The sequence below is a fragment of the Episyrphus balteatus genome, chromosome 4, assembly GCF_945859705.1.
Source record: "Episyrphus balteatus chromosome 4, idEpiBalt1.1, whole genome shotgun sequence".
In the NCBI taxonomy this organism is placed as follows: domain Eukaryota; kingdom Metazoa; phylum Arthropoda; class Insecta; order Diptera; family Syrphidae; genus Episyrphus; species Episyrphus balteatus.
The window spans coordinates 68,500,493-68,527,646 of record NC_079137.1 but is presented as its reverse complement, the minus strand read 5'-3'; the positions used below and the strand labels follow the sequence as shown (position 1 = coordinate 68,527,646).

The window sequence follows — 27,154 nt, the reverse complement described above, 5'->3', positions numbered from 1 at the left end:
ATAGAACAAGAGAGAAGAGAACACAACCAAACCAGCAGCCAAAACCAACTCAAACCATCATCCACTCCAACTCAGTCAGTGTGTGTGAAAAATTCCAATCAGAAACAAAAAAAGATACGCATCCGCGAATTTCCAACATAAAAATTCACATTCGTCGTTTCGTCCGCTTGCTTGCTTTGCTCTCGTTCACCCCCAAAAAAAAATATCAAATAAATTACATATTCCTCATAAAATAAGTTTATTTATTTATTATTTTCTTTATTAAAACTTATCTAACTAAATCTATGAATAAATTGTAATTAAAAATAAGAATGTCAAGTGCTCAATAAAAAAAAATTGTAATTTGTGTCCACCTTGAAACGATTTTTTATAAAAAAAGAAAAAAAAAGGAAAGAAATTCCTTATAATTTATAAAATACATATAAATAATAGTGTCATCTCTTTTTTATTCCATAAGTTGCTTAAAAAATCTATTACGTTAAAGTGAGTGCGAAAGAATGTCTAATCGAATTTGGGACAACGAATAACAACAAAAAAAAAAACAAATATGTAAACATAATTCTCCGTCGACGTCAAAATATTATAATATATCTATCTCATTTACTCTTTTGGGTTGTATACGAGTGTATGAATGAATATGTGTAAATAGCACCACTCTCTCTCTCTCTCTGGTGCTCTCTCTCTCTTATCTTTTTTAAAGTGACAATTCCAAATTTTTTTTGTTTTGAATAAAAAAAAGTAGTAGAAAAAAAAGAAACAAAAATTTTATTATTGGGAAATCACCCAAAAAGGAACCTTGAATTCCTCCTGATACTCTTAATTTAGATTCGATCAGCAGACGCCTTTGGTCTCTAAAAAAATCTTTTTTCATTATTTTCTTCTTCTCGACGTGATTGTCTCCACTCTGCGTTGTTGTCTCTGTGCGTATTCGAAATTCTCTCCAAGTCCTCCTCTTCTCGGTCCTTGATTTTTTTTCATTTTTTTTGCTCGAGGTTTTTTAACATATTTTCTGAACAATGGACGACTTGGGAGCTGAACATTTGAGTGAACTATCAGTTAATGATAAAAATATCAAACCTCTTGATATTGCCAAAAGTCCTGAATCAATTCCTCCCTTGGCCACCGCCTCGGCCACTTTACGAGCTGCTTTTTTAGAACAAAAGTATGACAATAGTGAGACGAATGTGGCCAAGCCCGTTGCCACTCCTCGAAATCGTCACAAGGACCGTGTCATTTTAAACACGGTCCACCATCACCAAAACGAGGCAGACGAGGAGGAGACCTCGCTGGCTTCGTCGTCCGATGGACGTGAAAAAACTGATGCCACACCAGAGAATGCAAAAAAAATCGATGATGTCATACAAAATCAGTTGAAGACATTACAAACAGACACAGTTGCAGCAAATCCTCCAAATAAGTCGACTGCAACTGTGTCCATAAATGACGAACAACAACAACTCAGCCAAACGACACCAAATTCCACGATCGCCGATGACGATGAATCATCGGCATCGTCGGCCACTGCCAAACAGCAACAATGTCTGGCTTTTACAATCGATTTTGGTGATGATTCTGTTAAAGATTCAAGTTCATCGGTGGCGGCAGCAGCCAAATACAAGAGTATGGTTGAGCGATTTCAAAATCGTCATCGACGAGGTGCTTCAATGTCGAAGATTGAAGGGGCTGGTGAAGTAGCTCAATCTACAGCTACGCCGCCGGCTTCCCTTGAACCACCAACTCCGACTGCACCTCCTCGGAGTCCTCGGGCGCCGCCTGAACTGCCTCCTGCAGGCGCTCCTGATACCACAGTTAAAGTTAAGATGCGTGCTCGAGATCGAAGCACTTCGAGGGTAAAAGACGCCACCAAAAGACACAGTTGGTCACCTCGTTCGAGTACAACTGAACCGCCACAATATCATCCAGCGACGAACCATAATCATCCCAAACCAGTGTCGGTGGTTGCTCATAAAGTCCCAGCAACAACAACGAAAAAAGTCAAAACTAAACCGTCGAATCTGACTTTGTCGTCTACGTCCACTCATCCAGAGCCATCAAGAAAGGAGAAGACTGCATCCAATAAACCCTTTACACCTCGATCGACTGCAATGCAAATGGCATTGCAGAAAATTGATTTTTTATGTCCACAACCTCCTTTGGATGATTATCATCATAATATGGCTTTAAATGATAATGTTAGTGAAGCTGGAACTTATACCCTTGATGGAGACAATTACACTGAGGAGCAAAAAGATCTAATGAACATTGATAAAACAACAACTACAACTAGTTCGGAGGTTTCATCATCTGGTAATCAGAATCATCATCTACATCAACGTCCTAAAGATCTTCCATTGAGAAATAATATACAAACAAGTTTGCAAGGAAGACGACGAAATAATGTTTTAGAAGTTAATTTCTATCATGATACAACAACGACACCGTATAAGCCAGCAGCAAGTAAGACATCGTATTTGGAGAAGATTAAATCGAGAGTGAGGAATATTACAGCACAGAAACCACAGCAACAGCAGGGACATCATCATCATCAACAAGATAAATTGAAGGAATCATCACCACCAGATCCAGATGTGGGGACATTTACTAGTGTCACAACGAGTGGGGTTTTGGCTAAAAAGACTACTTTGGACTCACATCCTAAGCTGACAAGACGAAGTAGTTTGTCGACTTCACAGATTGATAGTTCGGAATATGTTAGCACTGAGGCGAAATTGAAATCCAATTCTGGAGCTGCTTACAATGGAGGTATGTTTGTTTGTTGGTTTACTTAGTATTTCGACTATTATTTACAAAAAAACATGGTACATTTTTAGTCTTGTTTGTTATAACTTTTTGACGTGTAATAATAATAATTTAAAGCTTTTTAGGTTGTTTTCAGACTTTAATTCATTTGGCAAGGTGTTAAAAATTTGCAAGCCTTTTAGTGGAGTAATTAAAGCAAATTATTAGGGAACCCGGTCGAACAGCTTTGATTTTTATGATCTTTTTTTTTCAAACGTCGGTAACTATAGATTCTTTAAAGTCTATTGGTTTAAAATTGCCGATGTTGCCGTATTGTTTTTTTTAATTTAAAATTAATTCTTTTTTTCAACAAAATCATTTTTTTGCTTAAATTTCATTAAAGTAAATGATACTTTAAACAAAACAAAAAAAAATTTGAACACAACAGCAACACCTACAATATTTACATACACGTTTTTATAGGTCGTTTCAAATCAAAAGTCCTGACTCTGAGCTTATTTTCTCCCTTCCAATAAAATTGAGAACAAATAAACAAAAAACTCAATTTTATTGGCTCATTGCGAGAAATCAACTCAAAAATAACAACAAATCATGCTTGTTTGAATGAAAGAAATGTTAGAGAAAAAAATAAAAAAAACGAAAAATCTGAATTTGTTTATTAATGATTTCTATGGTGACGACTCCAAAATAATTGAAAAATAAAAATAATATATTTACTGCCCAATTATACAAATAAAAAGATGTGAATAGAATTTGAAGCTATGAACTGCTATCATATAAACTGGACATTTCTGGTCCATCTTCACCTAGTCCTATAACAATATCTTCGGCAAAGTTATCCCAACTGCCTTCAAATGATAAATAATTAAATAATTGTATGTTTTTTTGTATTATCCGCGGATATGGAATGATGCAAGCCCGGAAGACTTGCCTCCGCTTTCTGAGGCTAACCCAGTGAATCTCACAGACGGATCAATTAATTAAAATAGGGATATCAAGAACTTTTCTTCATTATTTTATCGTAATTTTAGAAAAAGTTCAGCTGCCTCATAAATGCTTCCTTCCAGTAAGCGAATGAGATTTTTTTATATTTGCTCAATTTTCCATGGGACTTTTGATTTGAAACGATCTATAAAAAGCCAGAATCTCATTTCTATCTGAAAAATTTAAATCCACTAAATTTAATGAGGAGTTTTTGAAAAAATGGTCCTCAAACTCAGATTTTTGAAAAAAATTTTAAATGACTTTGTCGTAGTAAAATATGAATTTATTTAAAAAAAATTTTTTATCAGTTGAATTCCGAAGAGGAGAAAGTAATACATATTACAGTTTAAAAAAAAAAAATTAAAAATTTTTTGATAGTTTTTATCATTTTTGCATTGAAATTATTGATTTTCTCAAAGACTTTGACAAATAAGTACATTAAACTTTTGCTATTTAACTTTTAACAATAAGGGCTAAATGATATACTTTTTAATTTTTTTCATAAACTGTAATACATATCATATTGATATTTCCTTTTATAATTTCAAATCATAATAAATGTGGCCAGAAAAATTTGAAAAATAAATGCATTTTATATTACGAAACTGTTTTAAAAACGACATGTTAAAATTTTTTCAATATTTTCTTTTTTTTTTTCAAAAATCTGAGTTTAATTCCCATTTTTTCAAAAACCCTCAATTTACTTAATTTTAATTTTACAAATATTTTAAAAATGTATATTTAAATAGTGTAGGTGTTTTGTGTTTGAAGCCAATTTGTGAGAAAATTGCATTTATCGCCTTAACGATGGAAGATTGTCCTTCACTCCCATATATTTTTTGTTTCCTTTAATTTCCTTGACAATATTTGGCATTTTATAATTAATTAATGAAATTTAAGCAAAATTTTTGAAAACAACATATTTTTTGTTCACAAAAATCTTTAATAAAATTTAAAAAATCAAAACGACAACAGTGGCAATTTTTAATCTATAGAGGTTAAAGTATTTTTAATTAACGACATTTGAAATAAAAAAAAATCTTCAAAATCAGAGCTGTTCGAGAGGGTTCCCTAATATAGCAATTTTTTTCTACAAAAAAAAAATGATGTTTTTATAAATCGACTTTTTAGCAATTTTCTATACATAAAAACTTTATTAAATTGAATATTATTCATAAAGTCCACAAAACATTATGTAAACAAAAATTATGAATTTATTTTCATTATTATAGTTTTCGCGCAAGACATATTCTTGTAGGAAACAGATTGCTCACCAAAAAAGGACTTATTACTTTTTTTTATTAATCTAACCATTCTAAAGATATTCGAGGTCAAACTTAAAAAAATAATAAAAACATTTTTTACTTTTCAAAATATTCTAAGTCACTGAAAAGACATTATTATTAAATTAGTAAGAGGGATTCTTTTAGAGACTTAAACGTTCTACAAAAAAAGTCCTTGGCATCAAATTGATTGCTTTAATTTTGTAGAAGATATTCGTATCCAAAATGCATATGGGTCATAAGAAAACTATTAAAATCAGTGGGAGCTGATAAGTTTTGTCTGACTTCGGATTCAAGTTCAGCACAATGAAAACTTTCAGAAAAGTATATTTTTGTTTTGGCAACAAAACTCTTGTAAACCAGTGTTATTGATTTGTTTTTTTTTTTTTAAAGGTTTCGCACTAACTTATAAACATTCCAGTCAATTGAATTTATTTGAAAAACGAGCCCTATTATAAGCGTTTATTTTCTAATACTTTAACTCCCTCAGACTATTGTTAAACAATTGACTTTGATATTTTAATATTTTAATCAGGTTATACTGACCATCAGAAATCTGGCTATCGATTGAATGTTTTCACCACTCAAACTGACGCCCAAGTTCTGTCATCCGCTATCGAATCACCAGAATCTCCAATTAGCAAACACTCTGACACGGGTGGACTAAAGACAGCCCAAACGAAAAACGATTGGATACAAGAATGGGCGAGGAATGCTCGTGCGAGAAGTGTTGCCTCGGTTATTAAAGGTTCGCCCATCAAACAATCTAACCAACAGCAATATGATATTATGTCGAGAAGTTACAACTGTGGTGCTGCCGAAGAAGACCCTCCAACTGATGACAGTATGATATATCGCAATAAGACTATTGATCGGTTCCGGATGGGTGATTTTGACTATGCGTCGGATCCGAATGTTTCTGCCCAACGACCGCCAAAGTCACCGACAAAAATACCATCGCCTCTTCACTCGATTGGAAGAGCGAGGAGTGCAAGTCATACAAGAGCTTCGCTGCAGAATATTATCCAAGATGACCCGAATAACACAGATTTGTATCTACAAAAGACCGCAGCAGCAATATCGAATCTTCAGCAAACTTTATCACGAAAGAATTCAATTAAATCTCCTCCATCGTCAAGAGATTCTCCAAAGAAAGTATCAACACAACGTCATCAATACTATTCAGCAGATGAATATAGCCCACAACATAGTATCGAAGCAAAGTTATTAGTTAATAATCCATTGCACAAACGAGGAACACCTGGCAACAACCTTATGACTAACAGCTATCACGAACAACTTGTTTTAGATGTTAAAATTCCACGAGCACGAAAGAACTCCTACGACGCCCAAGCACTGACTGTGTCACCAGCACGACAACGACAACAACATCAGCCCTTGCTGACAAATAATAAACAGTATTATGGTAACATCGATCAAACGAATAGGGGAGCTGTTGTCGTGGAGCAAACATTGATTAAACAACAACAGCAGCAACTATCTCCATTGCGAAGGTCAAGTTCCTTCTCAACAAAGTGTAGGGCAACTACCACGACTTCATCGCAGCAAAAAAGACCAATTGTCAATAATATGTATACCCCACCGACAATAAGGCATAATTATGTTGGTGGACCCGGTCAGCAGCCAGTTACGGCAATTAAAAAATCAGCCAGTAGCACTACATTCAGACATGTCTATAGCGATTATGATGATAATGTGGCTTATTACATTAATGATGAGGATGATTTAGTCGATGTAGAGTATTATGGGTCATCGGATGAAGATCTACATTCGGGTAATGAAGATTATGAAGAGTATAATGATGATTTGGTTGTCTCGGAGTCTGTGCAGACGACTGAGGTGCCATTGACCAATACGAGGTATAATAAAGCTCTTTTAATGAGAATCGAGAGGAGTAAACAGAAGGTAGCTGGAACGGTTGCTCCTGGTGGTGTAGCCAAATCGAATCTCCTATCAGCAGCTGGAGTAGTAGCTTGTCCCAATACTCCAGAATTGCCAAGACGTACTATTAAAAGTGCACCACGTTCCTCGATGCGACAATCGATGCCGCGCGATTCAAGTTTGAATCGACTGGCTGGTCATATACCTAATTCGCTAGCATCGGCGAAGAAACAAATTCTCCAAACAGCCAATGCAGTTGTAGCGCCGTCGTCTACATCAGCTGCAACTAATCCATCATCATCATCAATTGAAAATGCCAATTCGAAACGTATCCAACCAAAGTATATGGATATATCTAAATATAAACCAGTACAAGGGAATAATTTCCTGCGAAAGAACGATGCCAAGAGCACATTGAAACCAGAGATTAGACGTAGTCCCAGCAGTGCATCGATGGGTTTGTCTAGGACGGATGCAACGCGTGCATCGAATAGGAGTGTTAAATCGGCGACATCGGGTAGAGGGACATCAGCTTCGGCAGCGTGGAGAGATACTTCTGGTAAGTGACAGACAGAGACTTGTTTGGAATGCAATTTTTTTTCTTAAGACTCCAAACCACGACCAAGACGACGACGACAATAATGATTTTCTTTTTTGGTTTCTTTTCAGTCACAAAACAGAAGGAAGTTGAATTGGCTATGTGGAAAAGACGTGCGAAATATGATCCAATGCGTGCAGCTGCTGAGGATCGGAGGAAAAAAGAAGAAGCAAAAAAGTCAACAACGACGACGATGACGACGAATACGACACAGGGCAATAATAATGGACAGGCTGGAGGTGCTGTTACTGAGAGGTATTTAAGATGTTTTTTTTTTACATTTTGTTTTTCTTTTATTTTTTCTACTTTTTTATATAATATTCTGTTTGTCCTCCCAAAGTGGTGGGTAGTGGTACTCTCTATGTAGATTAGTATTTTTTTTATTTATCAATGGTTGGTGGTTGGTATAAGCTGAGAGGACATAAGATGACGTATTCGTTTTTGATTTGTTTTTCATAGTTTTGAGATAAATATAGAAAAAAACTGAAAAACTGGATTTGAATATGACTTTTTTTATCCCGATATGGTGTGGTTACTTTAATTATTATGTTTGTTTTTTATGCGTCTAGACTGGGGGTAATAAGTGTGTCTTGTCTGAGATAGGAAATTAAGTCGAGATATAGACTTAAACTTATCTTTTTAATCTACCCACGATTTGTTGGCTTAAAGATGAAATGACTCAGAGGTTAATTCGTAAAATAAAAAATAAAACTAGTTTTTTGGCGAGGATTATGCGATCGATGGATCCCCTGGAGCTGGTTTTATTAAATTGCGATGATGCAATGAGATTAAGAAAGAAGATTATAAAGAAATTTTGTGTTTTCAAGAGTCGTGTGCGAGAGAAGGGGTTCAATGGCATGGATTTTAATTGTTATTTTTGAAAGGAGTTATTTTTTTTGCAATAAATTGATCGATGATTGATGGTTTTTGGTTTGAAATTTCATAAAATAAATATATCACAGAAATTTCAAAGCCAATGATATAGGGAAACATATGTATGTATTTGTATATGAAATTTTAGTTAGCTTAAAACTTACTGAACCACTGGTATAGACTTTGGCGAACAAGTCGGAGTTTGTCTGGCATTCAAATAGCATGAGTCATGCGCCAAGCCAACCTACACCAAGCTGCCAAGGTATTTATTGTTATTTATTTCTACAGTTCATACGTGTACGTATTTGTAGATGCGTATTCTTTGTTGAGTAGGTCGATGACGTTGATTCGAGTTATCTTACACATTTACATAGTTCCTTTATATGGAAAAAGAAGATTTTTTATGCTTATTTTGCCTTAGTTTTTGTATACTTTAAAAAAGAAAATAGATATTCAGGCAAACGGCAATATTGTAATGTATTCCCATTCGAAAAACTGTAATTTATATAATGAAATAAGTAGGAATGCAATCCTTTTAATTAAAAAAAATATTTCTTATTTAAATTCTTTTTTAAATGAAATCAATAATTTAAGATATTTATTTTTATCTCATACAGACGGTAAAAAAAAAAAAAAAAAAATGAATTAAAAATCATTATCTCAGGTGGTTGGCTAGTTGTATTTTCCTTATTGCCGAGACAGCCAACTAGTTTGCTAATGATTTACATATATCAAGAATAGTTTGCAAATACCTAGTATATTGATTGAAAAATTAATATATAAACAAGTTTTTACTATCTGCATTAATTCATTAATAAGTCTTGTAATTGTAAGAACGTATAAACCTTTTAACTCCCACACATTTTTTTGTTGTAATGTAAAAAGTTGATTTTATGAGATGATTTGATTATTCTTTTTATATTCGTGTTTTGGAATCGAATTAAGTACCAACCTTGTAGTCCTTACTTTGATATTTTTCTCAAAAACTTAAAGAACTTAACAAATTAGATTTTTAAAGTTTAAAAAATCGTAAACCTGAAGTCTAACTGACTATAAAAAAAAACTGGCCTTTAATTGAAGAGATTGGTTTTTATTTTTGTTCCAAAATTACGTATTTAGTAATCATTCCCTTCAATTTTTTTTAATCTGGTATAAATATTTAACTACATAGAATTTGTATCACATACAAATTTCGTAGTACACACATGACTGTATCCATATTGCCCTGCATACAGAACATAAAGTTGTTCTCACAAAAAAATTTAAGTCTATTCACGAGATGCATTTTTTTAAGTAATCTTGTTTAATTTTTTCATCCCGACTTGATTACGAAGGTTAATTTAAAAAAAAAATATTGCTTCCATTTAAAAAGATTTTTGTGAATGTAGAAAAAATATTTTTATTATTTAAAAATAAAACTTGGAGAATCGTCTTCTTGTTTTCGAAGAATGATTAACCTTTAACTCCAGAAAATTTAATGGACTACTTTGATCCTTGTAAATTTTGTAAGTTTATTTTTCTTTGCCAAGTTCATTGCAATTATTTTTGAATACTGATTTTTAGTATCAATTTCTGAGCTAAAACTTTAACGGCCATATTATTCACTAGTTTAAAAAATACATCTGGATGTAAAATTGTTAATATCAAAAAAAAAAAATCCAAAACCAAAATATTTTTCGAACTGTTAGAATAATTCTTGTTTTTTTTTACATTTTATTTCCAAACAAAACAAAGAAGAAGTACATTCAACCCAGCCAGCGGTGCATTTTATTTTTGTCAAAAAGATAAGATTAACAGAACTTCTTAAGACCTATTGATTTAATATGATTTAACATAAATGAATATTTAAATAAATCCAGAAACAATATCTTTGAATCCCATTATGGGAACGAAAACTAAACCGCTGATTATAATGCATAATTAAAAACTGAAAAACTATTTAAACTATTTTATTAAGTTTTTTTTTTATCTTAAGCTTATCATCTCTTCCTAGTCTATTAATTGAGTTTATGAGCTCTATCAACCATCTCTTACTTTTAATCTATTTTATACATTGTATGACTAATTTCAGTCGGTGTATAATAAATAGTATAAATAGTACTGGTGCTGTTGTCATTATAATAGCTGAAATATTTTTTAACAATTTTCTAGCTTTTCCCTTTTTTTCATAACTTTTTTTTTGCCTTTTTCTTAAAAGTGCTTATTCACAAAATTTCCCCTCACATTTAAAATAATGATGATTATAAGACACATTTCGTTTTTATGAGCCTTCTTTTTTTTTGCTGTGCAGAAAAAAAAAATTGTTGGATGGCGTGTGACTGTGACATTCTATTTATCTAACTTAAATCAAGCTTGTTAGATGGCAGTATTATTATTATGTTGGTGTAAATCTTTCATAGTAAAACAGATAGTTCCATTGCATAGTAATGAAGAGACTTGTTGTAACAACTTTTATGTCTCATGTCTTTAAAATATCTAAGATTTGCATTTTCACATTATGATGCAAAAATAATAACAAGTTTCAGGATGATTCTATTATTTCTTTTCTGTAATTAACTTAACTCGATTGGTTTAAATTAGTTTCATATCCTTTTATAGACTTGATGATCTTGAAATAATTGAAAACACTAACATCTCCATAAGGAACGACGAATGCACAAGAAAAACTTGTCATTGCTAAAATTGTATTATTTGACTCATTCTCATAGTTCCATATTGTCACTGTTTTAAATTATTTATTGGATTGGTTTACTTTTAAGAGTTGTTTTATTTTTTTTTTTATATGTATCCTTGTCCACATTATTTTGTATTTTTAAATAAATTTTATAGTAATGCTCCTAACACAACCCACATATAAATAATTTATTTTGTCTTGGAGACAATTGAATTTTGAAATCGCATTTTAAAAATAGATTCGAAAACAATTTCTGTGAATTAAAAAAAAAAATTGTGATAGTAATTGAATTATTAGTCTACTAAAATTAGATATGAAAATCGAAAATATCTAAAAAATAGCTAAGAAGAATTTTTTTGTTTTATTTTAAAGAGTACCTCTTAGGGATTCTTAAACCACAACGTTCGAACAAAATAACCCTCTGCGTCGTCCGCCATTTTGAAAAAAAAAAACTGAAAAAAAAGCATTTACTTGATTTTCTCGGCCGTTATTGGTCGTTTAATTGGGAAGGGCAATTTTCAAAAAAATTGACTTAAACTCAAAAAAACTATTAAAAATTATTAAAAATCAACGGCAACACTTACACTTATGAATAGTACCTTTTTTAAAAGCCACAACACTTAATTTTTATTATAAAATTTTCTTTAGATTTTAAGTAAACTGTGATAGTAATTGAATTTATTATTGGATATGAGTAAAAGAGTGTTGGAATGAATATCCAGCAGGAAGAAAAATCTTCAAAGTGTTAATGAGTTCGTCAGATTTTGGTCTACAATGGATGATCTAAACAAAAAAAACGTACATCAATTCCTTAAAAGAGCCAATTAAGAAGTCTTTAAGTATTTGGGGCAAAATGGTTATGCAAATAATTATATTTAGCCGGCTACAGCAGGTGTTTGCTAATTACTACTATTTCCACAAGACTAAATACTATGCATGCCAGTAATGCACAAACAGTTTATTGTTTTATTAACACTGTTTTTTTTTTTCTCTCTATTTTGTAAGACAACTCAATGAGCTATATCAAATTACATCATAAGCTTGTATTTAATTTACAAATTATCAATAAAATCGATCAAACTATTGCTTAGGATTTATCGCCTGACTTGGCAAAAAATAATGTTGCCATGAAAAGAATGAAAGGGGATCTTCATTTATTTACTGTAAATTAATTTATTTGGAATTTCTAATAAATCAAAACAATAACAACAACAAAACAAAACGAATACGTCATCGAATAATAAGTTACAAGGTGCTAGGTGGTTCTGTCTATATTTATTATGGTTCTAGAAATATATTTGCTCAAGTGGTCTTCTTCAAAATGTTGCCCTCCACACACATCATATTCAATTCAAATTTTTTTTTTTTTTTTTGTTAAAGAACTTCATTCTAAAATAAATTATAGGTCAGACCTGTTGACTTTGACAATGAAGACGAATATAACATAATTTTCTATATCTCCCTCGTCATCATCGTCGTCGTCTAAGGAAATGAAGACTCTATTTTTCTACGCGCTCAAAACTCTAATTTCAAAAATAGCATTCGAGGCAAAGCGAAGCACATTGGGAACACACTTTACCATTAACCTATAAGCAGGCAAAACAACGTTTGTTGGATTTCTTGGATCGACTCAACTTGAAAAAAAAAAAATGAAAACAGAAAAAAACAGATATAAACAACGTAAAAAGATAAAAGTGAAAATATTATAGTTTTTACAGACTAGCTACATAGGTGATGGGATTTTGTTTGTGTTGTTGTTTTTGTTGCTGCTACCATTTGTGTTTGTTGTTTTTTTTTTCTGTTTTTATTTCATGGTCTCTATATTCGAATATAAAAAAAGGAAACTTTATGGATTATTAAGAATTATAATAAGTTAAGAAAGATAGAGGGAAAAATGAAATATACATATAGAATTTAGGTCACACTTATAAGTTTCCTTAACTCAGCTACACCATAAATTTTATACAAATCGAAACTTTTGAATGAGTCATAAAAATGCGGTTGAATATACTTTAAAGTAGTAGGTAGGTAGGAATGTAGAGTGTATATCTTATATCTAATCTTTGGTGCCTTTGCATAAAGTAGGTACAAACTTGACCTTGATTTATGTATAAAGTGCCTCCACTTTAGAAAATGTCTTTTTTAGTGACACTTTTTTGCATTGCACTTTATAATTTCATTTGATTACTTTTGAAACAAAAAAAAAAAAAAAAAACAAGTAAGCAAAGTAAGTAAATGTAGGGTGGAAAAAAGTTTTGTTGGACTTATTAACTATGCAAGAAAGCTTATATGAATCATTATGTGTGCTTTTAAAATTATACTTAATGGCATTTCGCTAAAAGGTGTGAAATGTAAGATTCGCACAAATATACATTATGAAGGTTGAAGGACCGTTTTATTGCATCTGCAGAGATTCTTCACGATTTTGCTTTAATTTACATTTAAGAGATGCTAATTATGGTTTGCTTTAGGTTTCTTTTACGAAAAAAAAAACAAAATATTGATCTTTGGAGTCGGTGTCTCCATTGGTTTACGGGTTCATGCACAAACGCTTAAGTGTGGTGTGTACGGACCACTTTAGAGCAGATGACCTATTTGTTACCCATTCGAAATAAGTTCGTAGAAGTGCGACCTTATTTCCTATTACTAGCTCATTTGACAAATTTCTTAAAAAATTACTTTATTTGCTCCTTTCGGAAGGATTTCGGAGACAAATTTTACAAATTCCACAAAAAGTTTTCATACAAAAAAAAAAATTCGGATTACACATCTCTTTGTATCTACGATGTTTTTTTTATTTTCATTTCAGCTATAGGCTAAACTGAATTGCTTTGTAGCTTATTCACAATGAAACGATGTGTTCGTTTAAACGTAACTAAATTTCCGGGGAAATGAAAATTATCACATTTCGAATGGAACGTTTGCTAGTTGTTGTGAAATTATATTATTTAGTAGCTCATTTGGAAAATTTCACCGAAATTATCTCATTTGCAAAATCTCACTAAAATTTCTTGGAACCCAAGGAGTGTGGCATAGATTGCAATTTAATCTTATGACGCCAAGTCCAGCTTACAACAAATTCTACTATAGCTTATTTGAAAGGTTGTATGTGAACACTAATAAAAAATTTATAAAATAAGGTAAATAGGGGTAAAATGACATGATAAAAAAAATTATTTTTTTACAGTAAGTCGTAGATAGTTGATTGTTTATTAAAATAAATTTGTTTAGAAGAATGGCAAAAGTGTTGAAAAATTCAAAATTTCAATACTCAGCTATATTCGGCTTTTAAAAACTATGCAAGAGGTAGACCTTCGATACAGTGGTTAGGTTATTATAGGTAGGGGACATTTTTTTCAGAAATTTGGCGTCTAATTTTTTTTTTAAGGGATTAATTTTCAAAATATGAATTTTTGAAAAAAAAATATGTTTTCCCTGCAGTTTTAAAATTCTAAGTACACTTTTTACAATTGTGTGTTGAATTTGAAAGAGTCCCACTCGTGACGTTGGAATGCTCCAATAGTGAAATTTGTGATGAGTGAATAAGGGTCTCGTTCTTGTTTCAGAGCTTAATTTTGTGTTCTTCATTTGTGGTCGTATTTTTTCGATAGATTTGAGTTAAAAAGAATTATAGAAAGTATAGGTTTTGTTTAAAAATAGCTAAGTCTTCTTTTTTTCATTTCTGACCTCAAAATGTGTTTTTTTTTTAAGATTACGTAAATCTTGAAAACATCGAAATTTTGATAAGTTGTAATCCTCCTGTGTTTTTGTGACTTTCGCGGAGAATACGAAAATGTCTTAAAATAAATTTCACCTCTTCTTGAGACTTGTGAGGAATCAGTGACAGAGATATGAGACATGAAACTTAATGTAAGCTAAGCTGCCTTTTAACAACAACATGGGTTTTGTAATAGTTTGCTTACAAGTAAAAGATTTTTTATGTAATTTTGTTATTGGTTCGGTGGTTAATTTGAACTTTAAATATAAATATATTAATAAAAAACTTTAAATTGATTACTTTGGTGTCAATTAAAATGAAGCATGAATCAGAAAAGAGAGGACTGAAATTACAAACACTCACACGTTACATATTTTTAGAGCCATAATAATTCCTAATTTTGTATGAAAAATTGACGTTCTTTCGTCTAGATCTTTGCACGTCCCTTTTTTTGAGAGTTTTTATTAAAAAAAAAAACTAAAAGAAATTGTATTTTTTTAATGGTACCAGTATGCTCAAACACATGAGCACCTTGTAACAGTTTGTAAATAAATAAAATATGTAACAACCTTAGCTTATAAACAAATAAGTATTAAATTTTAATTAAACTATAAACTATTAGTATTAAACATTTATATTATTATTTTGCAATTTTTTTTAATTGAACAAACTGCTCATATTTTTATATTATATTATTTATTTTATTTTTTTTTATTTTTCTTCCTTTTTTTATAACCCCTACTGTACTATCTTCAACTAAAAAAAAAACAAACAAAAAACAAAATAGGCCTTCAAGATCTCCCTATAGACGGGGAGAGTTCTAACCTGAGGGGCTTCTTGTCACTGACTTGTAAAATGCCCAAATTATATAAATCGAAACCAAAAAAAGAAATGAAAAGTGATATTAATATAAAAGGAAAACAAAAACACATAAATATTACAGTCTATTCGACAAGAAAATTAACAAACAAAAAATTTTCAATGAAAATGAAAAAAAAAAAAAAAACGAATGAAATGAAATTTATTCCAACGAATTTGTAAATAATAATTGTAATAAGCAACGACAACGAATCAACACAAAAATAAATGAATAAATCGAAACGATTAGTCGCAAAGAAAGTAATAAATTAATTAAATTTCTTTCTTTATTATAAATTAAAATTATTCTATTTATATTTAATATTTAATTTTTGTTTTAATGTTTGTGACGTTTGTTTGCTCATCATTAAAAAAATCTTTTATTTTTATTCATCATTTCGAAAGCATCTTTCTTCTCTGTTTCTGTTTCCTGTTTGTTGAGTTCAATCACTGCTTTAATTTTTGTTTTTTATTTTTTTTTTAATTAAATTTAAAATTTAATAACATTTCATTCATTTGAAATTGTTAAAAAACTATGTTATTGCGTTACGTGATAAATATTTAACACTCTAGAGTGACAATTAAAAAGTTCATTAACGTCCGGATATTTAATGATTTGCATAAATAACCGTTTTATTATATATATTTGCATTAAAAAAAGAAGAAGTAGATATATATTTTTGTATTTGTTAAAAATTTAGTAACCAAATTCGCTATGCGAATTTTTTTTTTTTTTTTTATTTGTTAATTTTATTTTTCAATCCATGTCTGTGGGGAAAGCCATAAAATAATAAATGAGTATGATTCATTTCATTTATATATAAAAAAAGAGAAGTGAAAAAAATAACTATTATCATGTAAACAGGTTGTGTAAATTTATATAGGCAAAGCATTTTTATATGACTCCATCATCATTATCATCATCATTTCGTGCATTGTTTGTGGTTTTTTCTTTTTATTCAATTTTGTTTCCTTTTTATTTAATTCTTTTTTTTTTTCAGTTTGTACTATTATTTTGCGAAATCGCAATAAGCGTGACCAATTAAAATTCAAAATGTGGGACAAAAGATGTCATTGATCGCGTTTTAATTACTAACAAAAAACTTTTTAACTCTTCTTTTTTTTTCTAATAACTAAGTGGAATGAGGTCTTGCGGTTGAATTCAAAAGATATAAATTTATAAGGTACATAAAACAAAGATCTACAATTGTGATTTTTGGATGAGTCATTTTCTTTATTTCAGTTTTCATTTAAAAAGTGAATTTACTACTTGTAGATTTTGTTTTCGTTGACAAAACCGAATACCCTTCGAATTTTTCTTTTCAATTCACTTGTGGATCATTTTTACTTGCGATATAGGTACTATAGGGCAAGTTTAGGATTCGTAAAAAAAATCGAACTCGAGATAACAATTTTACATGACATTACGATGATGGAGAATGCCAAAAAAGTGGGTCCGGCAATTCTGTCTGTCTGTCTGTCTGTCTGTCTGTCTGTCTGTCTGTCTGTCTGTTTGTCTGTCTGTCTGTGTGTCTGTCTCTATCTGGAGCTGCAGCCTACACGAGTGAAGTGATTTTCTTCAAACTTGGTAGTTAGCAGTTTTTGGTGATTCCCTAGAGGGGAAATTGAAATTTTTTTTTTATGACCTAAACTAACGGTACCTGCCATATAAAGGAAATAGAAAAGTTAATTTTTTTCAAAAACGGCTCTAACGATTTTGATTAAAATTTTTGTGTGTAGTACTACACATAAGAGCCAACTTTTTAAATAAAAAAATATTTTTTGTACCGTTATTAACGGTACCTGTCATAGAACGGTTTTTTTCGTTTCTGAATATCTCGTACAACATTAACCCGATTTAAATAAAAATTTGTATACAAACGTGTGTAAGTAAAGATAATATTAAAAATTTAGAAAACTTTCAAAAAACGCAATTTTGGATTTTTAAAAAATATTTCAAAATTTTTTTTTTGAAAAATCAATTTTTTGAAAACGGATCAATTAAAATTTTGAAATTTAGTTTTTATGTGTAAATTAATGGCGTTTTCGATTGGCAGTCCGGAAGCGTCCGGAATCATTCTGAAAAAGTTTTATTCACACAAAACTATCACTTTTGTGCGAATAAAACGCTTTCAGAATGATTCCGGACGCTTCCGGACTGCCAATCGAAAACGCCATAATTATTTCTTCAAAATGGCATACCAACTTTTTTTTTGAAAAATGTTAAAAAATTTTTATATATAAAAAATTATTTTTTTAAAAAACGGCTCCTACAATTTTCGAAAATTTTTTTCTAAAAATACCTTTTTATACAAGAAATAAAATGGCATATTTGTTTTTTTTTTTTTTAGGATAATTTAAAACGGAGTTTAATTAATTATAAAAACAGATTTAATTTTTTTATACTACTTATGAAATTTCTTCAAAATATCAAATTTTAAATTTCTTGAATAAAAAGCTTTAACATTATAGTTACTTTAAGCATAAGAGCAAGTACGTGCGACCCCAGTCGTGCAATTTATTTATTATTGACATTGATTAAAGAAATAATACATCTCTCTATGATTAATTGCTGATAAGTTTTAAAACATATTTAACCTTTCTCTAACGACTTGAACTAACTTGATACCCGCTGTGCAGCGAATGGCGAAAACTAGAACAGCTAGTAAATGCTTCTTAGTGAAGTCTGTCAGAAGAGAAATGACTGACTGACTGTTGTCTTTTAAATTTCATAACTTATAAAAGACATACATTTTTTATAAAAGAAAATATTTTTTTTATTCGATTTCAAAAATAAATCACCAACAAGAACTCAAAGAAAATTTTGGGTTTCTTTCATGAAAAGAGTTAAAAGAGACCTTTATTTTGAAGTCTCACTCGATGGATTTGGAGGAAATTTTTTTCAAATGATTTTTTGTTTTTAACAATTGCAAAAAATCGAAAATCTAAAAAAATAGTTTGTTATTTTTTGCACCTAAATGGAAACGAATATTCAGTATGAACTCACATCTTTAAATTAAAATTTTTTTTTGAGATAATATAATTTAATGGGACATAGAACAATAAAAACAGGGAAGTTCTAAGTCCCATCATATTTTGTTCTAACTCCACTTTTTATTTAAGAAAAAAAAAAAAGTGCTTGTATAGGAATTGTTCTATGGCCAATTTTGGGTTTTTAGTTTTAAAAAATATTTAAAAATAGTATGCACCTACTAATGAGGTAAACTTGTATATTTTATTCAAGAGAAAAGAACAAACTTTATAAAAAACATAACTTGAATGGCAAACGAACAGAAAATTGTAGCTTTAAACCAATTTGAAACTTAAAAATCGTCCCCTGTAAAATTTGCTTTTTGTGACTTTGACCAATTTTGCTTTACGGCGACGATATGTATCTACTTCCGAATATAAGAAAAAGACATGTTTGGACTCGAATAATACTGCAACTAGACCTCAAAGAAACTTTTGGTTTTCATTCACTAATAGGGCTTTCTTTTGACATCCTATTCGATAAATTTGGAGGAAATTTTTTAAAATGCATTTTTTTCGAAAAGTGACCCATTGCATTTTTTTTTCGAAAATCTAACAAAATAGATTTGTAATTTTTGTACCTAAATAAATAGAGATGAACTCATATCTTCAAACCAAAACTTGTTTGGAGGTTTGGGTCCGAAAATATCTTCTTCCAAACATAAGAAACCAGACTTCTAAACAACTTTTAGTTCTCATTCCAGAATAGAGCTCAAAGAGACCTTTCTTTTGAAGTTTCAATCGGTGGATTTGGAGAAAAAAATTTTAAATGCAATTTTTTTCGGCAAGAGGTACCCCTTGCATTTTTTTCGAAAATCTAAAAAAAAATTATTTTTAATTTTTGAACCGAAATCGATACAGCTGGTCACTATGAACACATATTTCTTCACCAAAACTTGTTTCGAGATTAGGGTCTGAAGATATCTGCTTCCGAATGTTAAAAAAATATTTCGATTGCAAATATGTAGGTAATTACGAAAATCCAATAAATTATATTTGTAATTTTTGTACCTAAATCTATAGATCTGTTCACTATGAAGTATTTAATTCAAGACTAATTTCAAGACTTGGGTCTGAAGATATATTTTTTCGAAAAAGTCCGAGAAAAAAGGTTGGATTTTAAATTACTCTGCATCCAGACTTCAAAAACTTTTTCTACTTTCTTGATAAAATTCGTGCTCATTTTTTTTTTTAATAAAAAGTTGTATCTTTTGGTGAAGACTTTTTTTCGGTTAACTTAAAGGGTACCTCCTCAATATGTGTAGCGGTTTTTGGAAACTCTACAGAGGACCAAATAGCGGTGCATGTTATAAAGCAATTTTAGAAAACGATTTTATTTAAAAAAAAAAAATTAATTGTTACGTTTTTAGACAAGGTCCATTTTTTTACCTTAATTTTTTTTTTTCTTAAGTAAGTATTAACGTTATCTGCCATAAAACCTTTTTTTTATTTTGAATTTTTTCCACACAACTGATTCCAACCGAAGCTTTGTTTGAATTAAATGAAAAATAATTAATTTAATAAAAAAAAATTTTGAATATACTCGTAAATCAAAAATACTTTTTTTTCTTAAAAAATGGCTCTAAAGATTTTGAATTTTTTTTTTTTTCTAAAAAATGCCTTCAATTTTAATTTTCTTAAAAACCACTCTTCCCGATTTTGACCAAAATTGACAATTTTAGGGCAAAGTCCATCTTTTGATGAAAGGAGTTTTTTTTTTTGAAGATCATTCGAAGAATTTACTTCCACTTCAAAGATCGAGTTTTCGGAATGTTTCAATCTTAAATTCGTTGTAGCCATTTTTTAAACAATTGAATGCTGATTTGAATTCGTAAAATGACCCAACAAGAGTTTTTAATTTTCGATTTTGTCAGTACGGTTTTGAAATAAGTCGCTAAAAATCCTGAGATCGATAGTATAAAGTACTGTTGACTTACTCAAATATGGAACCATATACAGTCTAACAACGAAGCCAATACAATTCATGAGTTTTTCAATTTTAAATTAATTCATATCGGAATAAGAATTAAAGTCGTTTTTAAAGACTTTTTGAATCATTTTTTAAGGTTAATGGTTAAGTCTTAACACTTAACTACGTAAGTGAAAAAGTACAAAAGTGAAAATTATCAATTTATTTTTACTTTTGTACTTTTGCTAAAAGTGGCCAATATATTTAAAATTATTTAAGTCTCTTCCTTATTGACCGCAAAAAAATTGAAGAAAAATAAAAACAAAAACACAAACAAAATTTAATTAAGTTGCACTTTATTTTTAATTTTTCAAATACCAACATAGTTAAGGCTTAACAACGGAGAATACTATAACAAATTGATAAATTCTGACTTTCAGATAATGCACACAGTGGAATGGAGCTATTCTATAATTTAACAATCGGAGATCTCTCCTTGAAATGTCACAATTTTTTTTTTAGAAATTATCACGATTTAAATCAATGACATCATTGTCCATCGCATATCTCTCTAAAAACAATTAACCTTTAGTCTTTTAAACCATTTATTCACACTTCATTAAAATAAATCAAGTTGTATCAATTAATACTCATTCATTACAACTGCAATCGTCTCGCAATAAACTAATAAATTAATTATATTCTTCGTTATAAGATAAAATAAAATGATATACAAAAAATGCAAAAAGTAAAAGACTCTGTTTATTTTTGTTGTTTTTGTAGAAAAAAACCTCAACTAATTGTTCGATGGAGTAAAGTGAATAATGTTAAATACTCCAATCCAAAAAGATACAATTTCTATAACAATAACTGCATTCGATCTGATGGTGGTAGCATTGTCTATGGTAATTAAAAGCATAAGAAAAACAAAAACAAAACGATAATTAAAATTAATTATTGTAATATTGCCCGCCGCCCAACAGTCAAACAATACACAATTCGTTTTTATTTTTTAATTTTGTTTTCTTTGTAATTTTTGTCAGCGTTTTCAGATTCAGATTTATGTATGTGATGATGCACTTACTATTGCACTCAATTGCAATTATTTTTGTTTTTCTTTTTTAAACTATTTCCTTAAGTTTTTCTATTTAACTCATCAAACAAAATTTCATTTAAAGAGGGATAAAGTAGGAATTTAAAACGACTTGTTTTCAATTCATTACCTGGAGCTTTTAAAAGGCAAGGCTTATTACTGAAAACTATAAACTTTTATGTCAATTGGAAACATTTTTGTATGGAAATACTCTATTTACTTGTTACAAACTAGTTGATTAGCAAGTCTTTTCGTTTTGTGATACAAGTTCCGTTGGATTCGAATACCTTAAAGGGGTAACTCATGTTAAAATACTAAACTGAATGTATTACCGAAGCTACATTTCAGCTTCTGTTTGACTTTAGTAAGGTTGTTGGCCATGGAAAAAGGAGAACATTATAAAAGTTAGACCCTTAATAACAATGTCCTTATAAGGTCTATAAGAAGCTTAAACGAAGCTTTACCGAAGCTCTACCGAAACTCTGACATTTGACAGATAGCTTTGGAAGAGCTTGTATAGTACTTTAATATACGTCTTATCGAAATTATATTTACAACATCAAAAACAAACAAAATTCCTGGAAAAAAAAAATTTTCAAACTTCGTATCTGTTTACTCTTCATTGACAAAATCAAAAACTTTATCACTTCAATTAGGAGAAATGCCCGAGCTTAATTATGCAATGTCAAAACCAAACCAAATACAAAACTTGGTAATTTCTTTTAAGCTTCGTTAATATATTTTAAGGTCTTACCCAAAAACTCGATAAAGTAGTTATAGAAGCATGTTAACCAAGTCTTTTCGAAACCGAAGCTTATCAAAAAAAAAACTTTCTTCGGTTAAGTTTCTTTAACAGTATTTAAACAACTTATTAGGAGTTGTAAAACAAGTTCGAACTTCTATAAGCAATTTGTTTTTAAAGCAAGTTCTATGCAAGCTCTATCAACGCTTGCATAGAACTTCCAAATCTTTTGTGTTAGTTGAAAATATGTCATCGGTTTAATTAAATTCTTTTTTAAACTTAAGTTTAATCAATCTTCAACCCCAGTTTCTTATTTTGTACTTCAGAAAATCATTGAAAATATAAAGAGATTAATTCATATTCGTAAGGCAAAATGCTGTCAGTATTCATATTTCAGAATTGGTTTAGTATTTCAATATTATCGGCTTTAACAGACTCCCCCTTTTCACTCACTTCCCATTCACTGCTAAATATTATCATAGAAATGCACTCAATTGCAATCATAATACTTGATCGGTCTTCTTTTCTGTTGCATTATGGATTTTTTGCTTCTGCCTATACTATACCTACTTCTGACTACTGACACTGAACAAAATGTATAGGAAATAGTTTTCTTCAATTTACCTTGTCATTTGATGGCAATCGCTAAAGAGAATTATTGCAGCTATATGACATAGATGTTGGTTGGTAAAATATGTGACCACGACAAAGAAAATTGATGTATAGCAAAAGAAGTGGTGGGATGTGCAATGTGTATGGAAAATGTAAACATATTTGTACATTCGTATGTACACTATGAACACAGTACACATGTTTGGGGTGAATTTTCTAATGTTTGATATTTGAACTTGAACAAAACACGTTTCAATCGATACTTCTCCGACCGACCGACCTAGGAAATATTGCGTTAGTTATAAGATATTCAAGATTCTTTTCTTTCTTGTTCTATTTAAATTAAATGAAAATAAAAAGACAATAGCTTTGAAAAATGATAATAACGGTTCACGTGGTAACATGAGAACAAAAGAAAAATATAATGTTAGCTTAAATTATTATAATATTATGATTTTTATTAATATACAAGATATTTTCTTAAACAAAAATTAGGGAAGTTTGTTAACTAACATATGACCGAAGCTACATATAATAAAATCAAGACAAAGCCTTTAAAAAAATAGACTTATTCATAAACACATTTTGAGCTGCTTTTAAAAAAAGGCGTTTATTCTATTTGAATTGGATTGCATAAATGCCAAATTAAATTAAACAACAACTATGAGTACGCTCCAATATCTTTCAACCAATAGTTCCAGTTGCATTTGAACAATATTTCAATTAATATCCCAATAAAGTCTAAGACCCAATTTCTTGTTTGGGGGTATAACCAAAATTTAGGAACGAAGGTTTATATGTAGGTGCACTAGGGTGGGTCAAAAAAATCAAAATTCTTTTTTTTTTTTGATTTGGTACTCCGAAAAATCGATTGCTAGACACCTCAAGAATATACACACCAAATATGAGCTCTTAATATTAATGGGAAGGTCCTCCGCTTTGCAATTTTCCATTTTTACATCAAGCTTCTACTAAAAAAAAATCATTTTTTTTTTTAAATCGACTTTTTAGCAAATTTCTTTACATATTCTTGTAGGGAATTGAACGCTCTACAAAAAAGGCCTTGTACACTTTTTTCGTTTATCTAACCGTTTAATAGATATTTGCGGTCCAAAAATCGAAAAAATCTTTAAAAATTCGTTTTTTGTTCTTAATTTTGTAACAAATTGAAAAATTATAATAATCAAACGCGCCAGACATATTCTTGTAGGAAATATATTGTTCCACAAAAAAGGTTTTATTAATTTTTTTCATTAATCTAACCATTCTAAAGATATTCGAGGTCAAAGTTAAAAAAAAATTATAGAAACATTTTTTACTTTAAAAATTTTCCAGTTCACTGAAAATTCTTTATTTTCAAATCAGCAAGATATATTCTTGTAGGGATTTTAGAACTCTGACAGGTTTTTTATTTGAATAAAAAATAACATCAATGTAAAATACATACTGTAATTCAAAATAGTGTAAATCAAAATTTTGTAAAAACCTGCCAAAATTCCGTATTGGAAATTATGTATTAACATTCTTTTTACATTTTTGAAAAAATACAGAACTATTTCAAATACAGAACTATTTCAATACAATTCACTCATACAAGATTTTGATTTTACAGTATTTTGAAACACAGAAATTTGGCCATATAGAATTTTGAAATACAGCAATACGATCCTCAAATATTTTATACATGCTATATTTTGGAAGGTAGAACGAGTCGTTCTCAGTTAATGGACTAAAAGTTAGAGAACGTGCCATTTTTTTATGTATTCCATAATGTTTGACCAAAATTTTGTATCAGAGTCTGTATACCATCACCCTGCTTTTCTATTAATCTGTGTCCCTGAATTCCGTAAATCTTGACTTAACGAATGAAATTTTAAAATTACAAAATTTAAAAATACGGAATTTTGAAATCCGAATAACAGTCGGGTAATATTTTACATGTTGTGCTGTAAGTTGGATTGTCTAAGTTTCGACTTCATTAGATCAAACATTAAATGATACCTCAAAGTTTTAATGTATTTCCTTAAATTTAACCAAAACCGTCAATTTAGTTGTACCAACCTTCAGGTCCGTCCTACTTTTCGTAACTTTAGAATCTTGTTCACACTCAGCGACCCTCATTAAATAAGCCATTAAAATAATTAAATAACTATTTGAATGGACAATTTTCAAGATGTACCATATCGTTTATGAGAGCTCTCAAGGGAAGTGTCTTATTTTAATTTAATTTTTAAAATATTGCATTCGTATTGAGGCGCAACATTAATATGTATTATTTATGAAAAAAAAAAATGAAAATGAATAAGTTATTTCGAAATATGGCAAAACCAATGAAATTTAGGACATCGAAAATCGAATTTATTCCGAAGATCGATTTAAATCGAAATGTAGAGTATTCGTAGCTCAACTTAATAGGTACTTACTTTTGTTTAGTAAACAAAAATTTATTTGCTGTTAAACAAAGTGCTAACAACGAGGGGTTGGTTTTGAATACGAAGATCCAAAAAACTTATCTAAACTTTGTACTTTTTTGTCATAAATGTTCATACATTAGTTTTGGCAAGAAAAAGTTATTTTATGAATTATGTCTTCAAATTTGCTGACATGAAGTCCGGTTATTGAATGAGTTTGATTTACAAAGCGAGATTTTACCTAAAAAAACTGTCATTAACAAAAAAAAAAATGTGTCATCGAAGCAGTGGGTGGTTTCCTAAACTATACTTTTAAGTACAATACAAAAAATTAGCATGTCCCAAAGTCTTTCTCTAAAGAAACATTTATAACTTTCTTTGAATAAGTTTGTTGACTAAAAGCCTGCAGGTTATTTATAATTCAAACTTAATGATATGCCAAATTAACGATGACATCAAATCAATTTATAAAACATTTACATATTTCCATTCAATATAAGCTTCTTAAAAAAAAATAAATAAAAATAGCACCTAACATAATATGCATAGTGTATTCATAAAACATCCATAAAACAATTTATTATTCTCTTTTTTAAAAACGTCAGTGTTTTTTTTTAAGCATGTTTTTTATCAAGTGCAAATTGTCTACAATTTTATTAAAATATATATAAAAGAATAAATTACCAACTAAAAACACGCGAATATATATTTTTTTTTGTGTTTGGCTTTCCCCACAGCATTGAATAAAAAAGATAAAATTTCAAAAAAAAGTTCTTTTTATAAAGTTTGCAGATTTCTTAGTTCACATGTTCAATAGGTTGCAGCTTAAAAAAAAAAATAGAATTTTTTTCGTAAACTTTCAATCTCTTATTAAAATAGTTTATATTTGAATAAAACAACTTGTTTTATTTTATTAACAAAAAATCAAACGAAATTAAACACAGCAAACATTCTTTTAAAAAAAACTCACACATTTCTTTAGATTTTGTTGTATTAACAAGTTGCATTTTAATAAACATTTTCCATACAACTCTTCACAATATTTATTAATTCCTAATAAAAAGTCTTTAATTTATTCTCATTTTGTGGACGAAAAATGTGTTCATTTCTTTACAGGGTGTCTCATTTTTTTTTTTTTTTTTTTGGTGCAAAATTTGTATTATCTATTTTTTTTTTTTGATCCAAAATACAATTAATTGATTTTTAAAAATTTATAAATTTTGTATTAAAAAATTATTTAAAAAAACATATTTTATTTTTGAAATACCCTGTAATTCAATTCACTTTACAAAAATAACAAAACAAAACACCACATTCTTAAAACAAATCAACTAAAAATAATGCAACTCACCAAGTGCCTGCGCTTAGCTTTTAAATCAAAAACAACAACAACAAAAATTTCAAATATACAAATCATTTTAATAAAATTTTTCATTTTTTTTCTACTTCATTCAAAATAGTTCGACAGTTACGAGGTCACAGTCATTTCACTATGGTGTCGGATCATTAAATGGAAATAATCAATCTTCAAGTTCGAATCAACCATCTTTAGAAAATAATCGATGGACTCTAACATCAAATGAATCCAGCGATGAGGAGCACGCCTATGTTTCTTCAAGTACGAACAGATCTTAAGATTGTTTTTTGTTTTCTTTTTTCTTAAATTTTAGTATACTATATATTGAAAAAAAAAACTTAAATTAAAAA

At 29.6% G+C, this 27,154-nt stretch overlaps 1 protein-coding gene across 4 annotated transcripts; it reads left to right on the top strand.

The window, feature by feature from the left end:
- LOC129917932 (uncharacterized) lies at positions 1-27,154 on the top strand. Of its 4 annotated transcripts, XM_055998168.1 has the most exons (5): positions 1-2,763; positions 5,563-7,488; positions 7,599-7,782; positions 21,373-21,494; positions 26,908-27,089. In XM_055998168.1, exons 1-5 carry the CDS (start codon positions 1,017-1,019, stop codon positions 26,955-26,957), a joined length of 4,029 nt encoding a protein of 1,342 aa, XP_055854143.1. In that variant the 5' UTR covers positions 1-1,016; the 3' UTR covers positions 26,958-27,089. The 4 variants fall into 4 exon arrangements, with proteins under 4 accessions (XP_055854143.1, XP_055854142.1, XP_055854145.1 ...); XM_055998167.1 differs by lacking the exon at positions 21,373-21,494 and having other exon boundaries at positions 2-2,763; positions 26,908-27,154; XM_055998170.1 differs by lacking the exons at positions 21,373-21,494; positions 26,908-27,089 and adding an exon at positions 15,580-15,828 and having other exon boundaries at positions 2-2,763.

What these genes read in the sequence shown, in the direction of transcription:
- LOC129917932 (XM_055998167.1), top strand. Translation starts at nt 1,017, where the DNA reads ATGGACGACTTGGGAGCTGAACATTTGAGTGAACTATCAGTTAATGAT. An exon ending in AGCGTGGAGAGATACTTCTG is followed by an intron (nt 7,489 to 7,598) that starts GTAAGTGACAGA and finishes GTTTCTTTTCAG; the next exon opens with TCACAAAACAGAAGGAAGTT. An exon ending in GGAGGTGCTGTTACTGAGAG is followed by an intron (nt 7,783 to 26,907) that starts GTATTTAAGATG and finishes CATTCAAAATAG; the next exon opens with TTCGACAGTTACGAGGTCAC.